Here is a 27,536-nt window from a genome sequence, read left to right as displayed (position 1 = left end):
TTTCAGGAGACTTGTATAAGTTGTTCACTGTAGTTCCAGTCACTTATTCTCATATTTCTCTTTCCATGTCTCTTTTCTTAGACTCTGTTTCACATACCACAATAAAGAAGGGTATTCCTCGTTTTTTCTTGAGGAATAATACAATTTTATTGTAGCCAAAGCATTTAGAGAGAAAGAATTTTAATTCCCGTCTCTGAAAGCGTTTCTTCTAAAAAAATTATTCATTATATTCCAACTCAAATTTATGCTAATGACCTGATGACAGTAGTTTACAGCATCTGTTGTCTGGGAGATAAGCTGGTAACCATCAGAGGCTGAATGCCAATTTACATGCAATTTAATGTGTCCAAGTAGTAGTTTTACAAGCCTGAAAAGTGTCAGTATCTTTTCTTGATTCTGTGTCTTTGGTCTTACTTTTACAAACTGCCTGAGAACTCTGGAACCCAGTGATTATAGCATGGAGTGGCAATCTAGTAATTCATCCACCTTCAGACAGGTGAACAATGTAATAAACCCCACAGAAAATAATCTGTTAACTCCAAGTGGATTATGTGATTGTTAAAAGTCTGTTTTCCACAAGTGAAGCTCTGCTTGGCACGTCTACTTCTCACCAATAACACCGACACTCTCCAGATTCTTGAGTTAGGAAGGTAGAAAAATACTAAGTTTCAGATAGATTTGCTAGGGAATTAAACTTGCCATGTTGTATCTTTGTGTCGTTTGTAGACAAATATGTTGTGCTTTTCCTTCAGTAGTTATTTGTATGGTTTCTGCTTGCTTTCAGAAATAACCACTTTGGGTTAGAGTGACTCAGGTAGTGCCAGAGATCCTCATGAAGTAACTAGTTGTTAATTGCATACAAACTCACAAAGTGCATTACAAGAATAGGTAGGGGAAAGAAAGCTTAAAAAACTTCTTTTGATGACCTGCTTATCTATTTCCAGCGATTGCTTTTCCTTCTTTGTGAGAAAACCTTGTGTTTTAGAAAGCTGTTAAGATACTTGTTTCCAGTTTACAGAATTTGGGTGGTGGGAGGGGAAGCTGGTGCAAGAGAAACTGTTAAACTTCATTTTCGACCTTTAGCAGGTTTTATTTTAATACTATTCAAAATTCTGTATTAGTTGCCAGCTGACAGTAACCTCTGCCTTTCTGAAGCTTGCTAGAAAAAGGATTTGGAAAGCTTGCTTTCTTCACCCTTTCATAAACAGAATTCATCTCATTACCTAATTTCTGACTTTTGTGGGAGCAAGATGAATTAGGTATTTGAAATTTCGTTTCTTTCTGGAATGGCTGCAGTTTTACATTATAAGGGAAAGTAATTTTTCATTAGCAGAATTGAAGGAGGGCATATACGTAACAAATACATTTAAGAAATTAATCTTTCTAATCCTCTGCTGTCATTCCAGGATCCTTATGTATCTGCTGTTTGGACCTCAGCTTCAGCTTCTGAATCTGAAACAGCTGTATTGTTTACCCACGCTTAACCTATTGCTCTCTGACTTAGGACAGGTTCTTTCTGGGTAACTTTTGCTGTTTACCACCCTCTTTCACAGGAAGCTGAATGGTTGATCACCACTGGAAATTTACCATTGCTTCACTTCGTTCATAGAACAGCCAAAGTCATTTTGACAGATTAAAGACAAATTCAATTCTGCTGAGACATCATTGTTGAATGGCACTTTCATAATGATCTGACTAATAAACAACTTAACCTAAAGCGTTTGATCAGATGAGCTTCTAAACAAGTAACTGCTTTTTAATTTTCTAAGTAGTAGTAAATGGGTTATAATTAATGGTATAAAGCTATGCACAACTTACAGCAAGAACTGTTACCTCGTTAAAACAACAAAAGACTGAGCTCTGAGACTCTGTCTCTGTATAGAAGTTATTTGGCCAAGATTTTCTTTTCACATGACTGGTTAAAAGGGTACAATATGTGTTTACTTCACTGGTACATTAGTACTTTTGACATAAGGCAGTGCAAGTATACATCTCTGTAAATATTAATTTTTCAGTGTGAAAATCAAGTGACGCTTTGTTGGAGATAAAAAGCAAACATCAAGATGACGCATTCTGCTTTCACACTGAAGATTCACTCAGTTTTTGAAAGTATAGATCTCTGTTTAAGAATAGTCCTAATGGAGGCTTTATAGTTTTCATTAGCGTTTTTGTCTGTTTGCCATTCTCATTTAATTGGGAAACTGGGGGGGAAAAAACAGCTGGTGACAAGGATGGTCAGTTAAATATTGCAAATATTGTAGAAGATTTTTATTGGTTTTATTTTTCATATAAAAGATACACTGCACTTTACCCTTAAGTTAGGAAAAAACACATTTGACAGTTTTTACTTTCATGAATTATGTTGCCTATTTTTAAAATGTCTGCATCAGTAGTTTGAAAATATCTTGGATTTATTCCCTCTGCTCTAAACATACACGTAAAAGTGTAGACTGTGTGTATTGTGTGTGGTTTTATTTCTGATGCTTTGTTCAGAGGTGTGTAAATGTCCACATGTTTTTTCTAAATAACAAGCGTTTATTTTATGTGCCTTTATCAAGTGTGGTTTTTCTTTTTGTTGTCTGTTTGGATTTTTTTTTTTTAGGTTAAGAAGTTGTTGTATCAACTCAGGGAACCAGTAGCCTATTGTGGTTTTCTTGGAGCAGCAACTCAAACCAATAATGAGCAGATAATACCAGTTAAACAGTGTCTGGCAGACAGCGTCATCACAGTGACAACACTGCACAAGCACCTTCAAGGAGCAGGGGACTTTTGTGTTCCTGAGTCAGTGGGAAACATGCCCAGTATCTCAGCTGCCAAAGTGGCTGCGGTTTCTACATAGATCTCTATAGATCTTTTAACCATGTCTGTCCGTGCGACAGAGAATGATCCTCCTAGATTCTTTGTGGGTGGAGAAGATGGAGAAGAATTATTGGATTCAGACAGATCTACAGATTATGAACATTTCTACGACCATGGGGAAGAAGAGGAGGAAGAGTATGAATCGGTATGTACTGTGGGGACATGTGTGTACTAGTCTGTATGTTCTCTAACCTTATTTTACTTTGAAATGACATTAGATCACAAAAGTCCAATACTGAAATGATGTTCTGAATTGGGAAATCGTTCATATTCAGATAATGATCTGTCAGTTATGTTTGGAAAGGCGGCATACTAGAAAAGTAAGCATACCTTGAAATTTAAAGGAGGTGTGCTTGACCTTAATACAGAGTTTCAGGGTATCTGAGGTTGATGTGCCAGCTTTGCAAACTTGATTTCGATTCTGGGAATGAACTTGATGGCATAAGATTTGATTTTATTTATTTGGATAATTAGTAGCAAAAAGCAATCTAGATTTTTTCTTCTGTGTGTGTTGTCAACTGTTGCAGAGTTAACTTTGGATTTTTCAGCTTGAACAGACTCAACTTTTCTTTTTTCATCTTACTGTTGTTTTCATTAAGATCCAACATGTTTTCGTTCTTGTCCTTGTCTTGATGTATAGATAGTGCATGCTAAATTAAACTTAAGTTATGCTTTAGCTTATTATCCTTGCAGAGTGTTCTGAATTGTATTTTAACAGTGTGCTTACCGATTTTTAGGGGTTTTAAGACACAACTCTTTATTTTATTGTGCATGAGTTGTCATGTTATGTCATTTTTCACCTGTATTTCGCTGTTCTTTTAGTCTAACGTTTCACTTGAGGTAATAATCAGATTAAATTTTCACTGATTGCAAGCGTGTCTAAAAAATTTAAATGCAAGAAAGTGTTAACAAAACACTTCACCATGATTAAAAGTAACTTGGAAATTAAGAGAAGTAGTGCAAAATCAGCAGCTCAGACAGCTCAATTCAGTCAGTTTATTTTTGCAAGAGAAGATAATTTGCTGTATTTTAGAAGAACAGTAAGTTGAAATACAGGATTGTTCTGCGTTGGGTTTTTTTTTTTGTTTCTTTTTAAACAGAGTAGGTTGGCTGTTGCACTTAGAAATACCACTGGGGGAAAGAAATGTTTAAAGGCGTATAGCATGAAAAGAGTATACAGAAGTGAAACTATCTATGCAGAAAATAGCTCATAAATCTAGAATAGTATTTTCTGGTTTACTGGCTTTGGTTTTCATAATTCACCTGTAGTATTAAGTATCTTGTATTTATTCCCTCTGCTCTAAACATACATGTAAGATGAGAAGCCTCCTGAGTGCTAAGTAGATGTAGGAAAATTAAATAGTTTGAAAATGAATTGCTAGTGAATTTCTAATTGCTAGTTAGTAAGCCATAAGTATGATTTCATTCAGATTTGACACTTCTGACTTAGATTTTCATCCTGTGTATTTGTTCCTGATGCAATACTCACAAAAAGTAGTCTAGAGCTATTGAATAGTTTCATTTTTTGAGGTATTTTTTGTAAAGATGTAGTGCAGTGTGCTGTCATGCTGCATTTTGTTACCTGCTGGCAATTTACCTGATTAAAAACTAAATTAAAGGTAGTATGTGAGTTTTAACAGAAAATATCTGCTTTAGTATTGTGCTGCTAAAACCATGTTGTGTTCTGAGAAGACTTAAAAATAATAATTGCTTTTTTCCACCCCCACTTCAGCCACCAGAAAGACAAATCGCAGTTGGCATTTGTTCAATGGCTAAGAAATCTAAGTCCAAACCAATGAAAGAAATTCTTGAACGGCTCTCCATGTTTAAGTACATAACTGTGGTAATATTTGAAGAGGATATTATTTTGAATGAGCCAGTAGAAAACTGGCCTTTATGTGACTGTCTCATTTCTTTTCATTCTAAAGGTAAATTTTCTAATAATACCATAAATATTTTTGACATCTAAATACTTTAACCAGTGGGAGGGTATTTTTATTTTTTTTATCTCATAGTTTTATTGGATTTTCCTAAGAAGTGATTAATTTGTCTTGTTTAATATAATACAGCTGACTTTTAAAATACAAGCTCTTTAAATAATACTGTTTTCATTGCTTGCAAAAATCCTGTCTGACATGGTATTCAAAATAGTTATTCCATTGGTAAATATTTGTGGAGCTGGTGGAAATGGTGATCTAATACTAACTTGGTCCAATAACTGTGAAGGCATGCTACTTTCTCAGTGGGAGTGTTGGGTCTCTGGCCACTTTTTTATGTATCTCTGCTGATATCTCTTTTTGTGGGGCTGGGCAGTGAACCAAAGATGGGTAGACTTAAGTTAAAAATCATATTTTCAGGCAGAGGCAATAAAAGCCTTAGTTCTGGCCCTGTGGAAATGGAGGGCAGGTAGAGTGAGGAGGAGGGTATTGGAGACAGGACCACTATTTTTGGCAACGTGTGCTGAAATTAGGCTGTAGTTTCATGATCGTCTTGAGCTGATGTTGTGTCTATAGTTGAGGGACCATCCTCTTGCTTAAGCCATATCTCTGGTTGTACTCTAAAGCTTGAATATGAAAGTGCCAAACTATTTACTGGTGTTGTGTCTTGTAGTTTTAATTTATTTGCCTTAATGAATATTTTAGGATTTCCACTGGACAAAGCAGTTGCCTATGCAAAACTCAGGAATCCATTCGTAATCAATGACTTGAATATGCAGTATCATATACAAGACAGGTAAGTAACATTAATTACCTGTGAACAGCAAACTACTTTTAAGTCGGAGACTGTGCGAATCTGCTGCTATTGCATAGTAACAGTTCCAATGTATTGTACAGTGTTGCTCACCAGCCTGGGCTGCGGCTCCAAGGATGCCATTCCATCTTCCGCAGCCAGGAGGAAATGGCCCACCTTTTGTAGGCAGGGTCTCAACCTTAGTTAATTAGTTAATTACATTCAGTTTCAATTCAAGCCAGCTGGGTAATAATAATTGGATGCCACAGTACAATAGTCAAAATGACAGTGAATGTTATGTTTTACTAATATATGCATAGTTTTCTGGGATATGTCTTCAGTATGTTTTTTGGTTTACTACTTTTAACATTCAGTTAATCTTATTATGCTCAGGGACATGATATATATGTTGTTCAAGTCTTGAGATGTAGGGCTGGGGCATCGGCATCTTGACAGTTATTTTGAAGATTGAATGCTGTTAGAGCATTTTGCCCCTGCTAAAAAGACTTTCCCAAAGAAAGCCTCAAGAACATTTTGTAGTCTAAATAAGAGACTGAGGCATTGTCCTGAAACATTTAAAATAATTTTAAGGTCTGTTGAAAGGATGTGTTTGGTCAGATGGGCAGAGGTCACTCTTCAAAATGGAAAGATGTAGAGAAACCTGACTATTAGGGACATGGTTTAGTGGTGGACTTGGCAGTGCTCAGATAACAGTTGGACTTGATGATCTTAAAGGTCTGTTCCTACTTAAATGATTCTATGATTCTATATTGATACATCTAAAGATTTACCAAAGTAGAAATTTGGTGATACATTTGTCTAAAGCTTAGCAAATTAAAAATTTTAAACTCTGAAAATATGTATAGCTTAGGTATGTATAGCACTGTGCAGCCTACTGTAACTGTAGAATTCATGTGGTTTACTAAAGGTCTTTTTTTCTGTTAAGTTGATACTTAATAGAAGTTTTTGGTATTCAAAGATCATGTGGTTATTCAAAATGAATTTTCTTTTGGGGCTGCAATCATGCATAGCAAATATTGACAAAACAATAGTGAGAAAAATACATCAGTGTTGGAGCCTTCTGAACAATGAGCAGACTTGCTATTTTGGATGCCTTCAGCTGCTGTCCTGTATAAACTTTTTCAACCTTTCACGTTAATAATCTCCTTTAACAAGAGAATTATTCTGTGTAAATTGCTATTGGGCTGCCAAAGTGGAGAGGACAGGACTAAAATAGCAAATTATGTTTTTATTGATATTGATGAGATCTTTGCAAAGGTACAGCTGTGTCAGTGGCCTTTAAAGCATTATATTAATAAGCAGAGTATTATGTATGTAATCTTATCCTGTGTGATCTAAAAAAAATAATAATTGTATGTGTTTTTCTAGTCCCTTACTCATGGACTGTAAAATACGAATATTGGCAGGATTTGCTGTTATACTGTGCAACTTTTGTTCTTTTCCTCTAGGAGAGAAGTATACGGTATTCTTAAAGCTGAAGGCATTTTACTTCCTCGCTATGCAGTTCTGAACCGTGATCCAAATAATCCCCAAGGTAAAAACTGATGACTAAAACATGAACCATTGGCATGTTTGTTTCCACTGGAGAACAGTACATACATAGCAGAAAGCTAAATTTCACTTGCTAGACAATTAATTCTTTGGTGCAGAGATTGATTTCTCCTCCAGTATTTAAAGTATTGTTGTGAATTAACCCCTACTGGCTGTGGGGACAGTATATGAAGTGCAAAAGTCTGATGCTGTGTAACCACTGTTCAGTAATAACTAAAACATCAAGACTGTTTTGGTCACAGATTCAAAACATAGCACCATACCAGCTGCTGTGAAGAAAATTAACTCCATCCCAGCCAACGGCAGTACAAGTATGCATCTGAAAAGCATGATTCTGAAGCCTGGGGTCACAGTCTTCTTACAGCCATCATAGAACAACTAGAATATAAGGGTGTCCAAACTCAAACTGAAGTTCTAATATGTCACCAAAGAGAGCAACATTGATGATGTTGCAATTTTACTTACGGAAGTAGTATTGACAGAAACAAGTGAGACTTTTGAATACTTTCCCTTCTAAGTACAAGCAACCATGTAAGGGAAATCTAGTGCAATCAGATCTGCAGATGATATACTCTAAATATAAATTGGAATTAATTTTTTCTGTACCTGAAAACAAAAATAGCAGCTTTTTCTACTAAAATTAAAACCTCCAGCAACAATAGGAGATTGCAATGACAGGTCAAGACGCAAGAGTAACAGTAAGAGATAAGGAAAAAAAAAAAAAGAGAATTGAAGTATTGAAGTGACCCTGTGGTGTGGCTCTTGAGGTAGGGAATTTTAGGTTAAAATGTCTGCTTAATCTAGGGGAAAAAACACTCATTTATGCTACAAAAGTCAAATAAAAACTGCTGCATGCAGTCAACCAGTAGTGGAGTCCTGATCTCTGATTCCAGAGGAGCTTATCCTCTGTGTAAAGTGCATCAATCACACAGTGTGAGACAGTTCTCAGCCTATTAAAAGCACTGTTGTATCTGACAGCATATCATGTTCACTGTCCATTTGCCATCCCCCTGATATTTCAGAAAAAGACAGTGAAGAAAGAGACAAACAGCCCTACTCCCTGTCTTCAAAACATTTCCAGAAAAATACCACCCATGCAAGCTTATGCATCTGTAGGAGACAATTTCCTGACAAGGAATCAACAGAAATCCTGGGACATAGTACTAAAGTAACATAACATAGACGTGGTACAGCAGACATGTTCAGCACATGATCATCAAGTCTTTGTGGAGTCAGTAACAAATCAGTGAACCAAAAATGTAATATCTTTTTATTTCAACCTACAAAATTACCCCAAATCTCTAATCATTTTATTTGATGAATATATTAATACATCTCTGTTGTTCATACTGTTTCTTCAGAATGCAACTTGATTGAAGGCGAAGATCATGTGGAAGTGAATGGAGAAATTTTCCAAAAGCCTTTTGTAGAAAAGCCGGTTAGTGCTGAGGACCACAATGTTTACATTTATTATCCAACATCTGCTGGGGGTGGAAGCCAGAGGCTCTTTCGAAAGGTGAGGGTATTGTACTAAAACAGTTGAAAAGTTGTTGATGTCTAACAGAATTGCGGAGTCATTCTATCCTATCTGTATGCTAGCTGGGACCTGTTTTGTCATGTCCAATTTATGCAAAAGTATTGGCAGATCAGAGAAATTCATTTCAAGAGAACATGTAGATTGAATGAAGACCCTTGTTCCTTGCAGTAGATCGTCAGCCACTGCAGATTCTTATAGATAAAAGAAGCATGCACTGTTAGTGCACTTTTGGAATCTTATAAAAATCTTTTGGGAATGATCAAAACCTACTTCATTTGGTACAGGAAGTGTTCTGTCAGTACAGGTGTGTTATTTTAAGGAGTTTTAAAGTTTCTCAGGCAGTAGCCTATGAGTTTATTAACAGAAAAATATTCATTTCAGATTGGCAGCAGAAGCAGTGTTTATTCCCCTGAAAGCAGTGTGAGAAAAACAGGCTCCTATATTTATGAGGAATTCATGCCTACAGATGGCACTGATGTGAAGGTATGACAACTGCACATTCTTATTTATATTTAGAACAATCAAGTGCTCAAAGAGCTTGTCAGTTTGTCGTGGGTTAGGCCGTTCCGGCAACCAAACCCTACACAGTCGCTCACTCACCCTCCCCCAGCCCCAGGGGTGAGGGAGAGAATTAAAGGATAAATGGGAAACCCGTGGCTTGAGATAAGAACAGTTTAATACAGATGATTTAATACACAGTGTAGATGCTCACCACCCCCTCGTATGTGAAGCCCGTCTCGTCCTGAAGCTGCAAATCCCAGACGAACGTGAGGCCCCGAAATAGAGAGGGGCAGAGAGAGAGAGATAGTACTCCGAGAGTGGGAGTACTGGGAAAGAGAGGGGGAAAAAAAAGGCAATAGAGCAAAAGCGCAGCAAGCGCGAAAGAGCAAAAGCGGCGAAAGAGCCAAAGCGCAAAAGCTCTTCTTCCTGGCTGACCCTCACTTTTATACCGGGCATGACGCTGCATGATATGGAATACTAATTGGCCAGTTTGGCCCTCAATCTTAAGTTCCACCACAAATCACAAGGGGAATCGTGTCCCCCTTGTCCCAGCTATGCTCCCCCCTTATCCCGCCGTGCTTCTGCACTCCGGCACACTGAAAAGTCCTTGGAGTCTCACACCCAACCACAAACATCAGCTTGCTATCAGCATTCTTCTCAGAGCGAGCCTCTGAGTAAAACCAAAACATGGAGCTCTTCTAGCTGTTAAAAAGAAGAGCTAACTCTGTCCCAGCTAAAACGAGGACACGGTTTTAAAGACAAAACTCTGTCTTTGTGTCAAGGATTAATTTTAATGAAGTTTTGATACAGTTCATAAGCAAAGAATGTAATTCTTATTCTAGCTAAACATGGTACTTGTAACGTAAACTGGCTTTGCTTATTCTGGAATGAAGTGCTGGAGGCCTCTTCCCCAACACATTGTCTTTCTTTTTTGTGTTGTATTAGTGCCAGAACAGCATATACTTTCCTGTATAAACAGATAGATGCTGCCTAGATATTTTGTCTGAAGGTTACAAAGAAATCTGTAATTGAAATAGATTTTACTGAATATCTCAATATTCTAATTAGTAAACAAAAGTTGCATACTAGAATTATATGAAGTTGCATAAAATAATGCATTGACCTTCTCTGTAATTATTTTCACTCTTTTGTTTGTTTATTTTCTTAACAGATGTAAAGATAAGTATCACAGAAGAGTGCTAAAATAGAACAATAACAGAATAGGTGTTAAGCCAGCCATGTATGGAGATTGCTTTCTTTCCCTTTGTGTTAGTTCTGGATATTTTAAGCTCATCACAAAACATGTGAAATGTTTTACAATATGCATGAGAGATCAGTGTATTTAGACAAAAAGTGGATGTTTAGAGAGTGCAAAATCTAATCCAATCTTAGGCCAAAGAACCCTTTTATCAATTGCAGTCAACTTTTTCCACTTGGTGATACACAAGAGGAATGCTTGTATTATGTGCTCTGACAATCCCTCTACTTTAAGTTGCTATGTTTCATGAGCTGTGCTCTTTGGATGGTTATACTGTGCAACACTTTGCAATAGGTTGATCTGGGTTTACGGATGTCTGTGTAAGAGCTTTATAAACTGCTTCCAAAAGGGAAGTTGCTTACAACCTGAAGGGATGCAAATGACTTGAGGGCTGGGGACTATTTTGACTACTTGTACTGTAGCTAACAACAGTAGCTGTGGGCTTTAACATCCCAAATAATAATGGATTTTCTTCAAGTAACAAGACAGTCAGCTTTATATGAGGTGGCTTCACCCAACTCATTCTCTAGCCTGAATTGATTAAATTGGCGGTATTTGAAATCATCTGGTTTAGTGGAATACTTTTTTATCAAAACTTAGAGTTTTGTTTTTAATTAAAGTGACAGTAACCCATTTTTGAGAGCTGCTGACAAGTCTCTTCTAGCATATGCTCCAGTCTTTCAGTGTGCATTGAAACTGCAGCAGAGTAGATAGCACAGTCATTCTCTCAAGCTCTTGCTCTGTCATGCTAAAACTGGGCAGGTCTTTGCTTTGTTTAGTCCTGCCTAAAATATGAAAATATTTTTTAATGAAGAGAATCACTTAGTCCTGCAGCCCGATTACCATAATCAAGTAAACTGAAATGAATCTCAAATTAATCTGCTCTCCAAGTTCAGCAGATGTTTTGGGGAGGAAAACATTATTCTTTACCTCTGTATTACCGTAATTAAGAAATTCATTTTTATTCATCAAGTTTCATAATTATTATTTTTCTTTATGTGTGCTCCAGCTGTTTTCTCCTTTTGCTTTATCCTAGGTTGTCAATGAATGATGAGTGTTCTCTGAAGGCAGAGAATGCCATTGAGGAAGGTACTTTAGAGTGACCTTTTCAATTATGAAAGGAGCTAGTATCTTTTGAAGTCATTATCATATTTGAGATAAATTTAGCAAGATGTATGCATATATGTAATGTAATTTTATTACACTGTATCAAGAGTTCCTGTTTTTCCATAAAGGTGTACACAGTAGGTCCAGATTATGCTCATGCTGAAGCCCGGAAGTCTCCAGCTCTGGATGGCAAGGTAGAACGAGATAGTGAAGGAAAAGAAGTGAGATATCCAGTCATCCTGAATGCAAGAGAGAAGTTAATTGCTTGGAAAGTATGCCTTGCCTTTAAAGTAAGCTGGTTACTTCCCTATCTGATCAAACATGCATTGTTAATTAATTGTTTATTACACGAAACTTCTATAGCGTTTTAGTGCACAGAGGCAGCAGTGATAATTGTTGCAGAACTCCTAGGAAGCTGAAAAGTTGAACTTACACATCCACATCTTTTTTTTGATCTAGAAGAATTCTTCCTGTAATGCGTTGAAAAGTTCTGGATGGGTTGCTTATGTTGCATGAGTTTCCTGAATTCACATGTTGCTATTGCGCTTTGCTAGTCCACTATATATCTGTTCTATGCATAATACATTGACACGTTTTGTTAATGGTTTCTAAGTTAGTGAAATACAATTTCAGTAGTCAAATTTTTGTAACTTTTGTTACCTGCTGTTTACATTGGGCCCAATTAAATGTTAATTTGGTCCTGGCATGACTAGGTCCTTATTTGAAGTGTTTGACAGTTTCCATTTTTGTACAGTTTTAAGATTCCTTTGTTAAAACTTCATTCAATCTCTTACCCTCCTTTTACCTGTTTTATTAAAATGCTGTATTTTCAGTCTGTCTCATTACCTGTAACTATGATGGCATTCTGGAGCCTGTAGGGTATGAACCTCTACCACCTAGCAAAGTGGGCTTTGAGATCTAAAAAGTAATCTACTGAAAGAACATCTACTATCCTGTAGTAATAATGTCAATATTATATCAATGTCAAAAATATCCTGTTAAATTTAAATTTGGGCATAAATGTTTTTATTGATATTTTGTCATTTCTTACCTGCCACCCTTAAAAACTATGTGTAGGAGGAAACCACACTCAGAATGGGAAATTTGTAGTCCCATCATTGCTTATGCTGTAAAGTTGCAAGGTTAAGTTTGTGCACATGTAAGCTTGACCTTCAATACTGATACTGCTAGGGATATGTAGGAAGAGTAAAATCAAGTTGGAGATACAAAGTTAAAAACAGGAAGATGTTTGCATGACATGAGCAAACCTAACATGGAATTGGCAAAAGGTACTGAGTATAAAATATGTCGTATTTTTGTCATGTTTTGAGGTTAATATCATGTTAAAATATAAATTTTATTTAGCATAAGCAATCCTAAGGAAGGTGATTAGTGACTTGAACTTTTATTCTTAAAAACAGCAAACAGTTTGTGGCTTTGATTTGCTGCGAGCTAATGGACAGTCCTATGTCTGTGATGTGAATGGCTTCAGTTTTGTGAAAAACTCCATGAAATACTATGATGATTGTGCTAAGATACTGGGGTAAGAGTTTACTGATTTATTCCAGGAGTTTTACCTGTTCACTCTTTTGTATGTGACTATAGTTTATGTACCACTTATTCCTTATTCCTAAATTAATTATTTAAAATGCAATATCACCTAAAATAAGTCATTAAATTAATAAAATAAAAAATTTTAAAAAGAATCCTAAATCAATAAAGAAATCTTAAATAAATTCGTTATTCCTAAAATCATCCAAAACATCTGAGTTCGAGTGTTTTGTGAACATTTAAAGCTAACTGAATAGGTATTTTGAAAGCCAGGTTAAGTTCTTAAAGGTAGTTGAGTATTTTTTCAAGTAGAGAAGCACCACTGCATGGTTATGCTTGCTGCTGTTTAATATATGTCCAAATTAATGTACATTGTCCTTGATCTGAAGCTGGTGTATACTTGTGTATTTGTGGATTTCTTACTAGCAAATCCAAACTGATGTAGTATCAAGGTGTCTTTTGTCATACCATCTTCTCTTTGCTACTGAGAGCAAAAAAAGGTATAACAAAGGATCATGCAGAATTGGGTAGTGAACTCTATTCCAATGAAATGTTGCTCTCAATGTAGAATAATCCCATTTTGGCCAGTTAAACTGGCTCTGCAGTAATATTGCACTGATGAGATACAGCATGAGATATGGCATCAGATACAGTGTGACTTTCTGCATGATCAAATGGTCTGGGATCTTATTAAATGGGGGAAGAACTAAGCTGAAATCCTAGATAACAACTGTAACCCTGTTGTTATAGACAGCTTTTTGAGTTAGACTTACAATTCTCAGACCCATTTTGATTTATTTTTATTCAACTTGTTCTAGCTGTTGAATTCTCTGAGAAAGTTATCACATTATTTTTTCCTTATGCGTGATTCCTTAACATAATACAATGGTAGTGTTATACTTAACAGATTTTAACAGATATTAACACAGCAGATTTTTTTCCCGAGCTTTTTAGAAATTAAATTTTGGCTTTTGCTACTTCAAGGTTCACAACTTTTTTCTTCAGTGTTGCTGCTTCTGACAAAGATATTAATCTGAAGTTCTGTATATTTTTCTGAAATACTTGGGAGACAGAACATTAGCAAGTTTTAACAACCTTCTGTAGGTGAAGGCAGTGTTATCATTTTGTAGTCACTGACCAGTTCTATTTTTCCAGTTCTATCACAGAAACTTTTAAGAAATTACCTCTAAAGGTACCAGTTACTCTTATGAGAATGGCTTGCTGATTATCAGGGACTTTCATTTAGGCAATGGAGTAAGGTATCTGAATATTTAAATGAATAAAACTGAATTATATCCAAGGAACTCTTTTAGAAACTGGAGTTCAAAAACTGAGGTTTCTTAGAAATCCAGGGCCATTAGGCTAGTTGTTGTCTCTGTGGCAGTTGTAGTAGCTTTAAATTGTTGTTTAAGTAGATTTTTATTATACAGTTAAAAGAAAAATAAGCATTTAGAGACTCATGACTGTTAGTACTCTAAAACCACTTGATAAAAATGCACGTGTGTATTATGTATTTAGTTTGGAGTTTGTATGTGTTGTATAAACTATGCTTCAAACTTTTTTTTTTCTTCTCAACGTCTTTTTTAGAAATATCATAATGAGAGAACTTGCTCCCCAGTTTCAAATACCATGGTCAATTCCTCTGGAAGCTGAAGATATCCCTATTGTGCCAACCACCTCTGGAACAATGTAAGAAAATAGTAGCTACACCTGAATTGAGCAAACTCCTAATGTAACTTTTGTGCGAATTTCTTTTTCTCTTCACAAGGTGTGCCCACTTTGGCCTATGAACGCTTGTTTTGTGTGGTGAAAAACAAGGAAGGAATCACAATTGCTATGCCAGCAATCAGAGTTTCTGACCCTTAGTCAAGCTGAGTATAGAACAGCAGATTTTCAAGTGTAGCGTCTTTTATGCATAGCTTCCTTCACTGCTAATCATTGTTCCAGCACCAACTTAATATACGCTTCTAATAAACATGCTCTCTCATTTAATGAACCTCAAAATCGTTGTTTTAATATCTACTTAAAATAGATATTCTGTAGTTACCCAAGTCTTAAAATCAGTGTTTATATTTTATACTTTACATCATTTTCAGTTAACCTTGTATTCTTGCATATCCTTCCATCACTTCTGTAGTTATGTCAAACAACTACGACTTTGTCAATTGTCTTGATTTGTGGTGGTTTTAATGTTAAAGACCCTTATTTGTAATTGTGAAATAAAACTCTCTCGAAATTTCAGGATGGAGCTTAGATGTGTTATAGCTGTAATACGCCATGGGGATCGAACACCAAAACAAAAAATGAAAATGGAAGTAAAACATCAGAAGTAAGTAGAATCTTGGTAAAAACTAGTTTGGATGCTTTAGAGCAACACTCACTTCTTGGAAGTGTGCAAGCAATGAACTGAGCAGAAATTGCATCATACAAGTTGTTTTTTATTTTGTTTTGCTTTCTTTGAAATCTAACTGATGTTGCAGCTAATTAACAAGCCTGCACCTCTCTTTCTAATAGGACTGTCAAATTACTTGTGCGACTTCCATCATCACAGGCTGTGCCTTGTGAACAGTCCTGCTTGATCTTAATGAAAATGCATCTGTTTGTATAGATGTCTTTATTCAAAATAATGCAGCAGAGAATATTTCTGGTTCACCATTTGACTGTGACTTCTGCCTTTCTCATTTTATCATAACTGTTCTTGTGTGAGCTGTACTCTTGTTGCACCACTTTTTTGTCTTTTACTTTCGTCAAAGTTTGATGACTCTGAGTTTCTGCTAGATACCATCTTTATGTTAACTCCATAAAGTGCCTTATATAATTGTCCTGGAATCGGGTGCAATTTCAGTGAAAAGTAATTGTTTTGAAACTAGACTCTTGCATTCACACATATATGCTGTAAATTTATAGGACTGCCCATTTTATTTTGTTCAGGATCTTTCTTGAAGATTAAGAATTGACATAGCTGTATATTCAAATATTATGTCTTTTTGATGTATAGAATATCCTCCCCCCCCCTTTTTTTTTTTAACACTTAGCAAGTCAGTAAGAGAACATTTTTAGTGCTCTTATTTCTCTCATGTGTTGAAGACTTTCTTGGGAATTTGAATAAAGGTTGGTTTGACCTCTGTAGTGCAGGTCTTAACATGCTTTTCAAATAGTGTAAAGATGCTAGTATCAGACAGCTTTGAGTTTAAAAGCCACTTGTTCAAGTAATATTTCAACTTATTAACTATGGGTTTTAATCAATATTCTTTCTCTTAAAGGTTTTTTGATCTCTTCGAAAAATGCGACGGATATAAATCTGGAAAACTAAAGCTGAAAAAACCGAAACAGTTGCAGGCGAGTTTGTCTTTGTTTTCTTGCTGTGGTATTTTATAAGTAGAAAATTATTTATTGAAGTAAATTTTATGTTTCCTTTCTTTAGGAAGTGCTTGATATAGCAAGACAACTCCTTGTAGAACTCGGGCAAAACAATGATTCTGAAATTGAAGAAAGTAAAGCAAAACTTGAACAGCTAAAGACTGTGTTAGAAATGTAAGTGTCTGATTTTCAGGCTTCATAGCAACGAAGTTGTATCTACTATTTTGACCTGTTTGGCCAGTTATTGCTTGGATTGCAATGGTTATCAAATATGTAACGATATATTAATTCAAACACAAGGGTTATCAAGAGAAAAGATGTCACGTTTGACATTATGAAGAACTGATCCATCTCTGGTTTTTTCTCCTTATCTTTTTAATTGAGGTTACTGCTTTATCTAGTGTGTCAATATACTTTCTACATGAAAAAGCTAATTTCTTTGATCTCAAATTTTATCTTCTCGCACGTTTTTAAACTTAAAAGTATTCAAGTGCAGGATCTGCTTCTTGCAGCATGTGACATAATGAAGTCCGACGGAGTCAGCAAAAACTTTCACTGTATGTGCTGTCTATTTACAGCAAACTTGTAGGATTCCAAATAAATAAGATTTTCTATATTAAGCCTGAAATATTTTATGATTTTTTTTTAAAAAAAGAGAAAAACCTAAGACTTCAAGGTTTGTTAAAGATTTGGGGTCTCAGAATTCTAAATGGTAGTAGGTAACTTTAATTTAAAAAAAATCAGTACAAAGACAGTTGTTATTGAAATTTATGATTGTTTGAAATACTGAATTCTGCTTGCGAACTTAATTGACTTAAATAATAGTGGCCATCTACACTGCCATATCAGATTCTGGATACTGGTAGCCACTACAGTTGTGGATCTGAATAGATATATTACTCATGTAATCTGCAAATGCCTTTTTTTTTTTTCTTTTCAGTTTTATGTTCAGTGTTGTGAAAAAATGTAATAGATAGTGTTTTTAAATGTTTCATTATAGAATGGTAGATATTTCTCTAGTTGTTCTGTGCTTGTTGAGTTAGGTTTGTTCTAAGCACCGCTTCAATAAACAGTGGTCAAATGCACAAATCAATGACCAGGATAGATTTATTATATTCTGCTACAGGAGCATAGCAGGTTTGGAGGAAAATATTTAAAATATTTCTCTCTCTCTTTCCTTGTCACTTTCCCCTGTTCCTGCTTCAGGTATGGGCATTTTTCAGGCATAAATCGCAAAGTTCAGTTAACGTATCTTCCTCATGGTTGCCCAAAGACTTCCAGTGAAGAGGAAGGTATTGTATCACTTGTGCACCTAGTCACTTAGTATTGCGTGTGTTTAAATACTCACGGACTAGTGGTATAACGTGTCTTGATGTTAAGAAGAAGGAATATGTTGTTTTGAATGAATGTTTGTATTGTCAGCAGATATTCAGAGCCTCTTAATCTGCTGGACACCTAAAACTATGTAGTAAATTTGTATTCTAACACTGGGTTTTTGTAACAGAAAAGTAGGGTGAAAAGCTTCAGTGATTCATCGGAAGAGGTGTTTTGGGATTGGGATGGGAAAGTCTCACTCAACATTTACTGCTGTCTTTAGAACTTTTATAAGCTTTTCTGGTCCTTGACCCATGGTTGTTGACTGGAATAACTGTAGTGTATGTAGGGTCCAATTTGTTTTAATTTTTCTGTTTAAATTTACTTTTTGATTCAGATTTCATGCTAAATATTTTTATCATGTTTTCTCTGTAGTTTAACTACTTCACATTTCTCTGTTTAAGTGCCTATATAATTCTCCAGTTCAATATTTTCTTAATGTTAGAATGCTATTAAAGATTTATAATTTTGAAGAGATCCTTTACTGAAGCCCTGCGTAGTCCAAATATTTTTGTTCATATGCAAAAAAAAAAAAAAAAAGATTTATAGTATACTTCAATACTAAACTTGTTTCTCTGTGTACAATTAGATAATAGAAGAAATGAGCCATCCCTGCTTCTGGTTCTAAAATGGGGAGGAGAATTGACCCCTGCAGGCAGGGTTCAAGCAGAGGAGCTTGGAAGGGCTTTCAGGTGTATGTATCCAGGTGGACAAGGTAAAAAAAAAACATAAGTAAATGTGTTAAATGGCATAAATCCCTTTTGAAGATAATCAAGTGAAAAATGAGAGTTTGATTAAAATGTTTGTTTGCTAGGAGATTATGCTGGATTTCCTGGATGTGGTTTACTTAGATTACATAGCACTTACCGACATGATCTCAAAATCTACGCTTCTGATGAGGGACGAGTTCAGATGACTGCCGCAGCTTTTGCGAAGGTACAGAGTGAAATTATATTTTCAATTTTAAAAATTCTGATGTTCTCAAGTTTCTTTTTTCTTTTGAAGACTGAGGAGATTTATGGTTTATTAGAGTCCACAGTGTATAATAATGCTGTCTTTTAAAAGAAATGTTTTCAGATAGTATTTAGTTCAGTGTGAAAAAGTATCCAATTAATGTGCCAAGCATTTGAAGCTCTTTGAGCAGATGCAAACAGGTTTTAATTATACAGCTCTAGCAACATACTTTAGTCCTTTCCGGTAAAACCCTTCAAAATCATAGACTCATAGAATGGTTTGGCGTGGAAGGGACCTTAAAGATCATCTAGTTCCAACCTGCCTGCCATGGGCAGGGACACCTTCCACTAGATGACATTGCTCGAAGCGTCATCCAGCCTGGCCTTGAACACTTCCAGAGATGGGGCATCCACAACTTCTCTGGGCAACATTTTCTAGTGTCTCACCACCCTCACAGTAAAGAATTTCTTCCTTAGGTCTAATGTAAATCTACCCTCTTTCAGTTTAAAACCATTACACCTTGTCCTGTCACTACACTTCCTGATAAAGAGTCCCTCCCTATCTTTCCTTTTGACCCCTTTGTGGGGGCCAGAGTACTGGAAGGCTGCTGTATGGTGTCCCCAGAGACTTCTCTTCTTCAGGCTGAACAGTCCCAACTCTGCCAGACTGTCTTCATAGCAGAGGTGCTCCAGCCCTCAGATCATCTTTGTGGCCCTCCTCTGGACCTTGTCAAGCAGGTTTCTTATGCTGAGGACCCCAGAGTTGAACACAGTACTGCAGGTGGGGTCTCATGAAAGCGGAGTAGAGGGGCAGAATCACCTCCCTCAACCTGCTGGCCACGCTTCTCTTGATGCAGCCCAGCATGCCAATAGCAACATTTTAGTTTGCACCTTGCTTATTAGTTTAGGGCTTACTTTCCTCAAATTTTGCCAGATTTCTGTGACAGATTGTGTGTGTTGGTTAAAGAACAGACATTAGAAATTATTTGATATAATACATGTAATGAAAAGAGACTGTGACTACAAGGTTCAAGCAAACAGTTTATTCGCACTGCATTTACAGATTTAACTGTAAGGTTCAAGATAACAATTTACTTGAACTGCACTTGCAGATTCCATACGCCACTATTGCAGGTTTTTATGGATACAATGGAGAAATGAATTATTGCTATTTTAAAGGCAAAATATACACTATTACCATACACTATCACAACACACAGGAGAGTCACAGAATGCACTATTGCAGCACACAAAAGAGACGACACACAATCGCACTAGACTTAAAGCATGCTAAATAATCACTTACCCCTCCAGGTAAAGGCTCTCAATCCCAGGGAAGTTATCTTGGCTGGCGTTCTGATAGGGAGGAAGAATCTTCTCACAGACCAGCTGTATGGTTGGAGAAGCAGCTCCCAATTCCCAACCCAAATCATAGGGCTTTTATCCCCTGATTTACCTGACTGTGTAGGTACCATGCCTGAGGGGGTCTTTGAGAGTGTGACAGGGAGTTTCCTCTTATCGATCCTGTGAATACACAAAGTTGTCTGAGTACACAAAGATGTCTGCTGAAGCAGGAACCTTCCAGCTTCCCTTTACCTTATCTCAGGCAACTGGACAATGGTTGGATTGAGACTCAGGGCATATTCTTTGTTGAGGGATTTGAAGGCTCAAATCAAACTTTGGTTCTTTGTATAATGCAGCACTGACTCATCAAACAACTCAGGGCTGGGTTCTCTATGCCTTAAGGCAATACAAAGCTGGGTTCTGGGTTGGTTCTACAACCCCCCTGTGTCACCTGTGTGCTAGACATTGAGTCGCCTGTGTGCGGGGCATTGCCGAGAAACTTGATTTGGATCTGTGAGCCGGATGATCCATACAATACATTAATCTCAAGATGAACGACTTCTCCCTTTACTTTCCGCTCCCCCTCCAGACCATTTACAAATATGTGTGTAATGATAATAATTTATACAAACAAGTGATGTAAACTGTAATTGCTCACCACCTGGTAATCAACATCTGTCCCGTCCTGGCAAACGATTCTGAAACAGGTAAGTCCTGACAGCACAATCCCAGATGAGCAAGAGGCCTGAAAAGAGAGCAAGGGAGAGAGAGCACTCTGAGAGACCAAGAGTCTGAGAGAGCCCTTGGTAGAGCAAGAGAACTTCTTCCCAGTCAACCTTCATCTGTATACTGGGAATGATATTGCATGATATGGAATACTTCATTGGCCAATTTAGCCCTCAATCCTAAATCTAAATTTAAATTGTAAGAGGAGTTGTGGGCTCTCTGTCCTGGCTATGCTTTCCTCCCAGCCTGTTGTGCTCCTGCACATTGGCAAAACACGCAAGCTGAAAAGTCCTTAATGACTCAGCACCAACTATAAACAGCAGTACACTATCAACATTCTTCTCATAATGAATCTGAGACTAAAACCAAAATACAGAGCTCTTCTAACTGCTAGAAAGAAAAACAAACTCTGTGCAAGTCAAAACCAGGACAACCATTAGCAGAAAGTGTAATTTTCAGTGATTCAGACCAGAAGATGTTGAGTTCAAAAGGCAATTGTTTTCATTGAAACTAGCTTTCATTCATTGATTTGTAACTTTAGAGGAAATTAGAGGGTTTGAAGCTATTAGAACTGTGGAATTAATGAACTACTTTGCATATATTTTAATGGAAAATTGTGCAGACTATACATTCATGCTTTTTTTTTTGGTAATTAATAGAAGTAGTTTCTTAAAGTTATTACAGGAGACTTCTTACTTTGGGCATGTTAAAATGAATACCTAATAAGTGAGACATGGTAGCTGTTCTACATCTTTGCACTTTATAGAAATATTTTTTATATGTATTTTTAAAGGTGAAATAATAAAAATTTTGTGGTGATGTTTACAAAACATGAACTGGTGGGTTTTTTTCAGTACAAACATGAATTTATAGGAACTATTAATATAAAACACAGAATTCAAAACTCCCTACATCCATAATGCTTGCCAGAGTATTCTTTTACCCTTCTTCATGCTAGGCAAGTTCTTGTTTTGCTCCTCCTCCCAAGTAGCCCTTTGTATGCATAATACTTCTGCTTGCTAATAATGTATTCACTTATTCTCTCATTTCAGTGATACGGTTCTTTTAATTGTGTCAGAGGACACAGACAGTGCAAGAATTACATAATTAAAAGAGCTATGTAATTTGTAATTACTACGTATGTGAATTGAGTTTCAGTAATAATACAAAGTGATAGAGAGGTTTAGGTTTCAAGGAGCCTCTGTAGGTCTAACGTCACACAGCACAGAGCCAGTTTGGATGAGGTTGCTCAGAATCATATCCAGTCAAGTTCTGAGTATTTCCAGGAACGGAGATATCACAGCCTTTCCAGGCTTTTAATTCCGCTCCTCATTTTCAGGTTATATCTGTGTTCCTCTCTAGTAGCCCATCCCTGCTTCCACCTTCCAGCTGCACAGCCCAAGCCACAGAAGGCAAAGGCAGGGACTGTGAGAATGTAGAAGTGCCCACTGTAGGAGAAGATCAGGCTCGAGACCATCTAAAGAACCTGAAGGTGGACAGGTCCATGGGACCCGATGAGGTGCATCCGCGTGTAGTGGACACGCTGGAGGGAAGACATGCCACCCAGAGGGACCTTGACAGACTGGAGAGGTGGGCCTGTGAGAACCTCATGAAGTTCAACAAGGACAAGTGCAAGGTCCTGCACGTGAGTCGGGGCAATCCAAAGCAGAAGCACAGGCTGGGCAGAGAATGGATTGAGAGCAGCCCTGAGGAAAAGGACTTGGGAGTGCTGGTGGATGAGAAGCTCAACATGAGCTGGCAATGTGCACTGGCAGCCCAGAAAGCCAACCATATCCTGGGCTGCATCAAAAGGAGCGTGGCCAGCAGGTCGAGGGAGATGATTCTGCCCCTCTACTCTGCTCTCATGAGACCCCACCTGGAGTACTGTGTTCAGCTCTGGAGTCCCCAGCACAAGAAGGACATGGAGCTGCTGGAGCGGGTCCAGAGGAGGGCCACAAAGATGATTCGAGGGCTGGAGCACCTCTGCTATGAAGACAGGCTGAGTTGGGGCTGTTCAGCCTGGAGAAGAGAAGGCTCCGGGGCGATCTTGTAGCAGCCTTCTAGTACTTAAAGGGGGCCTACAGGAAAGCTGGAGAGGGACTTTTTACAAGGGCATGTAGTGACAGGACAAGGGGCAATGAATTTAAACTGAAAAAGGGGAGATTTAGATTAGATATAAGGAAGAAATTTTTCACTCTGAAGGTGGTGAGGCACTGGAACAGGTTGCCCAGAGAAGTTGTAGATGCCCCATCCCTGGAAGCGTTCAAGGATGAGACACCACTGCATTTCCTTCCTTATCCCAGAGCCCTTCTGTTGCCAGAAAAGTCATAAAAGTTTTCAACCTTCTCCATTCACGTCTTGTTCAACTGTAGCCTTTGATTGTCCTTCTGTGCCACATAGGGTTTGGGCTTTTGCCTCTGGAGGGTCTCTGCAAAGACCTTGTATGTCTCCCATGTATTCTTCCAGATGCTCTTCAGTTTGCTAACTCTTCCCATAGCTACTATCTGGTGACTCAGTGTCCCCCACAAGTCAGACTACTGTTGCTCCCAGCCTTAGGAAGAAGCCACCATGTACTTCTTGCAACACAAGACCTGAACAGCTGTGGCCTCCAAGGAGCAATGTTGGCATCACTGAGATGCTAGGGTCTCTTCAGCTGATGTTGACGAGCATGCTCTATGACATGTCAGCATAACTGTGGCACCAACAGTAGCAATCCTGCATACCAAGGCAGTGGTTTGGGGGCCATTTCTGTGCAAACATCTGCATTGTCTGCCAAGTTCCTGTTTATCTGACTTGTAGGCAAGTGATACAGTCTTGAATTTAAATTAGTGGGGTTTTTAAGATACTGTTATACTCTTACTTTTATCTGTTTGCCTAAGTAATTATATTATTTGCTTCAGGGACTACTGGCCTTGGAAGGTGAGCTGACTCCTATTCTTGTCCAGATGGTAAAAAGTGCTAATATGAATGGTCTGTTGGACAGCGACAGTGATTCTTTAAGCAGCTGTCAGCATCGTGTTAAAGCAAGACTACATGAAATTCTCCAGAGAGACAGAGAATTTACTGCTGATGACTATGATAAGGTTAGTATATGATTAGTTTCCTATGAAATGAAATAAACAGCCACACAAATTCTAATGTAAAAGTAATGAGAAGTGATTTTATGTATCTATTGTGAAAAACTATTTGTGTGCTTGCAGATAGTTTGAACGACAAAGGAAGGAACAACCAATTGTGATATTAAACATTTTGAGCTGTCTTGCAATTTGAGTAATCAGAATAGCTCCAAACTTTGCAATAGGAGTAGATAGGGACCTCATTCATAAACCTTTTTCACTATTTCATTAAAAATATTTTAATTATTCAGGAATGAAACTATATTGTTTACACTTTCTGTAATCTTTACTTTGACAGTGTATGATATTACAAAATGTATTGCCTGTCTACTGCAGTTATTTCAATATTTAATCTGCTACAAGGCCTTTCTTTTTAACTCTTAAAATACTGAGATGCTGAAAAACAGAATACTTTCTAGTCAGTGAAAGGAAATGTCTCATTAACATGCTAAATTAGAGCATAGTAATGTAGTTTATTCTGACTTAGTACAGAGCACACATGATTGTTTCTGGTTTTAAATGTAAGTAATGCCTGCTATTGTTAAGAAATTGCTTTCTCTTTCAATTGCCTTTACTCTGTCTAGTATAACAACTAAATACAAATCCTCAAATGAGGTTGAAGCTTAAAATGCTGTTTTATGCTGTTTTCTAAAAGGTACTGAGAGGAAATTATCAAACAATAATTTTACCACCCTGCATGTATATTTTATGTGGATTCATTTAAATGGATTAAAAGTATCATCCATACCACTGTCAGCAGTGGATTCAGCAGTACTTGAAAAAAGTGAGAAGATACAAAGTCTTAAGGATGTATTTTTCCCCTTCTTTTTTGCCATATAGAGATAATGATATTTGAAAGGTGACTGGAACTGATAGAGCACTTCTAAGACAGTCACTGAAAGTAACTAACCTTTAGGATTATACAGTGATAATAACTCTTTCGATTTGTTGTTGTGTTTTTTTTTAACTTACCTTCAATTTGGAAAAACCATATGGGTGTTTCTTCTGTGCCAGAGCACCTTTCCTATTGATTTACTTAGTAATAATAGGGAGATAGGAACTACTTACTATTAGGTAGAGGGCAGAAGTTTTCCATATCCTAATTATCCTATGCATTTGAGAAAACCAGAGGAAGTGCACATATGTATGTGTATTATGTATATAAATTATCGTTTAATATAATTGTTTGCTTACTTTGGAATATGCACGCTTTTCTTTAAAAATGGGCCTCACTTACATGGATATTGACTGTATTGTTTTAGTGACACTTGATGGTGATAATTTGTAGCTTCTACGATTTCTCTAAGTCAGCTCTGAAGGACATCTTGTATGTTCTTGATATATGTGCATTTAAAGGGTTTCTTTGTGTTTGTGTGCTGCAGTCCTATAGAAACAAAAACTTGAAACAGGAAGAGAGAAACTTTTTTCAAATATCAGGTGCTATTGCAAATCTGACTCTTCCTTCCAGGTATTCTAAGGAAGATATTTTATAGAACAAAAAATATTCTAAGGGCTTGTAGCCTAACAATAAAATTTCTTACAGAATTTTTTGTAAGCTTTTGAATACAATGGTTACATGAAAGAAAGTTATGGAAAGCTGCTAAATGTGTACAAAGTTTTAAATGTCTTTCCGATTTTCCTGTCTTGAAAAAATAAAAAAGTTTTAGGAACTCCTGAAACTGTTCATGTTTATTTATAGGATTAATTGCCCGATTAATTTCTTGTCATCTTTGAATTTCTAGTAAACCTTACTACCTTTTGTTATATTTTCTTTTCTTAATACCTCAAAGGGAGTAGATAATTGAGAAATGGTTTCAAAAATCAATAGCAACCTGCTTGAATGCTTTTTCTCCAATACTTGGCATTTTTCATACACTCCAGCTTATCTCCCCAGTTCTTTTGGATTTAATCAGTTTGTTTAGATAATTTTGTGTTTATCTCAAATTGCAGCTTACTCCATCTGGAAGCATCTCATTGATAAAATCAATGCAGGTTATTAAAAATCCTGTAAACACATGTGACAAGGTCTATTCCTTGATCCAGAGCTTGACTTCTCAGATCAGGCAGAGAATGGAAGATCCAAAGTCTGCAGGTACTTAAACATTTTTGTAGTTGTATTTAGTTTCTTTTGTTTACATCTGAGAGAGAATTGTAACATAACTTTTCTTCATTAAACTCGCTTTTAGCAGAACTTAAATCAACAATGGGTTAGAGATTTTTACAGTCTGATTCAATATGCATTATCTTAGAGTAAAAAGCAGGGGAACAGCTGGTCATATTGCAAGTAGGGATTTTTGTGGTGTTCTGAAGTTTAGGCTAGTCCTCAAACATTTACAGAAATTCTTATCTTAATTATTTGAAACTCAGGAGTCCACAAAAGTAATATGAAAAGCAGATGGTACTAAAACTAAGTTACATAGGTACATTTTTATATTTAAGTATCTTTGCTGAAGATCTGTTGCTTGTTGTATGGTGCGTAGTAGTATTGCATAGAATGATGCTGAATATTAATGGTGGTGAACTAATGATGCAGGAAAGCTAAAGCTAGAAGTGACCACAGTGCATTTTGAGTACTGGCTGAATACTGGAATATTTTCTGTCAGTGTTCGCTGCAGTGTATGGTATGCAAACAGCTTCTGTTCTGAGGTTGAGCAGTGCAAGTGTCACCTGTACATACTATCAGTGGTTTTTGTCTATTTGGTCTAATATCCTGTCCTGGAATGGGGATAATCCATCCTTTCTACTAGTCTCTTGGCTCTTGGCTGTTGACACATGCAAGAGAGAGATAAATGGGATGTGTGGTCTGTTCTAAAACAGAGATGTTGTCCTGTTCCTCTTCCTCCCTCTGAGAATTTTCTTTCAACTTTTTTTGTTGCCTTCTTTTATATATGATCTGTGCTGTAGGACACTTTATTCTTGGTGCTGTAGCTTTGTTTAAAGGGCCAGTGGTGCATTTCTTCAGCAAAGCTTTCCACTTTCTTGATGTAGCTATGTAGCTCTGATGCTTTCAGCAGTAAAGTTAACCATATGCACATCTGTTCCCTCTTCTTAGAAGTAATGCAGTTAACTTATTTGATCCCTTTTATCCCTCTATATTCAACTGTTACTACCATGTAATTAAAATTTCCCTTTTGATACTTGGATGGTCTTGATTGCTTATATGAGATATACTTATATCCAGATATTCAGCTGTACCACAGTGAAACACTAGAACTGATGCTGCGCAGGTGGTCCAAGCTGGAAAAAGACTTTAAAACAAAGAATGGAAGATATGATATTAGTAAAATTCCTGATATTTACGACTGTATAAAATACGATGTGCAGCACAATGGCTCCTTAAAATTAGAAAACACAATGGAATTATACAGGCTTTCAAAGGCTTTAGCTGACATTGTGATACCTCAGGTAAGCATTTTCAGTTATTAAATAGAATAAATTTTAGACTAAATGCTTTTTCAAATTTTGTGAAAACATCTACTGACTTTTCTATTGAAGGTTCCTGTGTTTTGCAGTAATAGAAAACTTTAACGTTACCTTTATTTTCTGGT

General features: G+C 36.8%; 1 protein-coding gene across 1 annotated transcript in view; it reads left to right on the top strand.

Moving 5' to 3' along the window:
- Positions 1-2,620: 2,620 nt before the first annotated feature.
- PPIP5K2 (diphosphoinositol pentakisphosphate kinase 2) overlaps positions 2,621-27,536 on the top strand; it is a 46,076-nt gene continuing 21,160 nt past the window's right edge. The window contains exons 1-18 of the mRNA XM_086629816.1: positions 2,621-3,004; positions 4,592-4,787; positions 5,502-5,592; positions 7,059-7,144; positions 8,523-8,677; positions 9,080-9,181; positions 11,693-11,854; positions 12,986-13,107; positions 14,703-14,804; positions 15,358-15,444; positions 16,379-16,454; positions 16,540-16,649; positions 17,682-17,767; positions 18,439-18,564; positions 18,664-18,785; positions 23,773-23,955; positions 25,939-26,080; positions 27,170-27,393. Coding sequence (XP_086485942.1) covers positions 2,861-3,004; positions 4,592-4,787; positions 5,502-5,592; positions 7,059-7,144; positions 8,523-8,677; positions 9,080-9,181; positions 11,693-11,854; positions 12,986-13,107; positions 14,703-14,804; positions 15,358-15,444; positions 16,379-16,454; positions 16,540-16,649; positions 17,682-17,767; positions 18,439-18,564; positions 18,664-18,785; positions 23,773-23,955; positions 25,939-26,080; positions 27,170-27,393 — 2,316 coding nt within the window. The 5' untranslated portion in view covers positions 2,621-2,860. The remainder of the gene's footprint in view (positions 3,005-4,591; positions 4,788-5,501; positions 5,593-7,058; positions 7,145-8,522; positions 8,678-9,079; positions 9,182-11,692; positions 11,855-12,985; positions 13,108-14,702; positions 14,805-15,357; positions 15,445-16,378; positions 16,455-16,539; positions 16,650-17,681; positions 17,768-18,438; positions 18,565-18,663; positions 18,786-23,772; positions 23,956-25,938; positions 26,081-27,169; positions 27,394-27,536) is intronic.

The sequence above is a fragment of the Tauraco erythrolophus genome, chromosome Z (genome assembly GCF_009769465.1).
Source record: "Tauraco erythrolophus isolate bTauEry1 chromosome Z, bTauEry1.pri, whole genome shotgun sequence".
Taxonomy (NCBI): domain Eukaryota; kingdom Metazoa; phylum Chordata; class Aves; order Musophagiformes; family Musophagidae; genus Tauraco; species Tauraco erythrolophus.
Note: the sequence above shows the minus strand (reverse complement) of the source record. Positions and strands in the feature narration are given on the sequence as shown.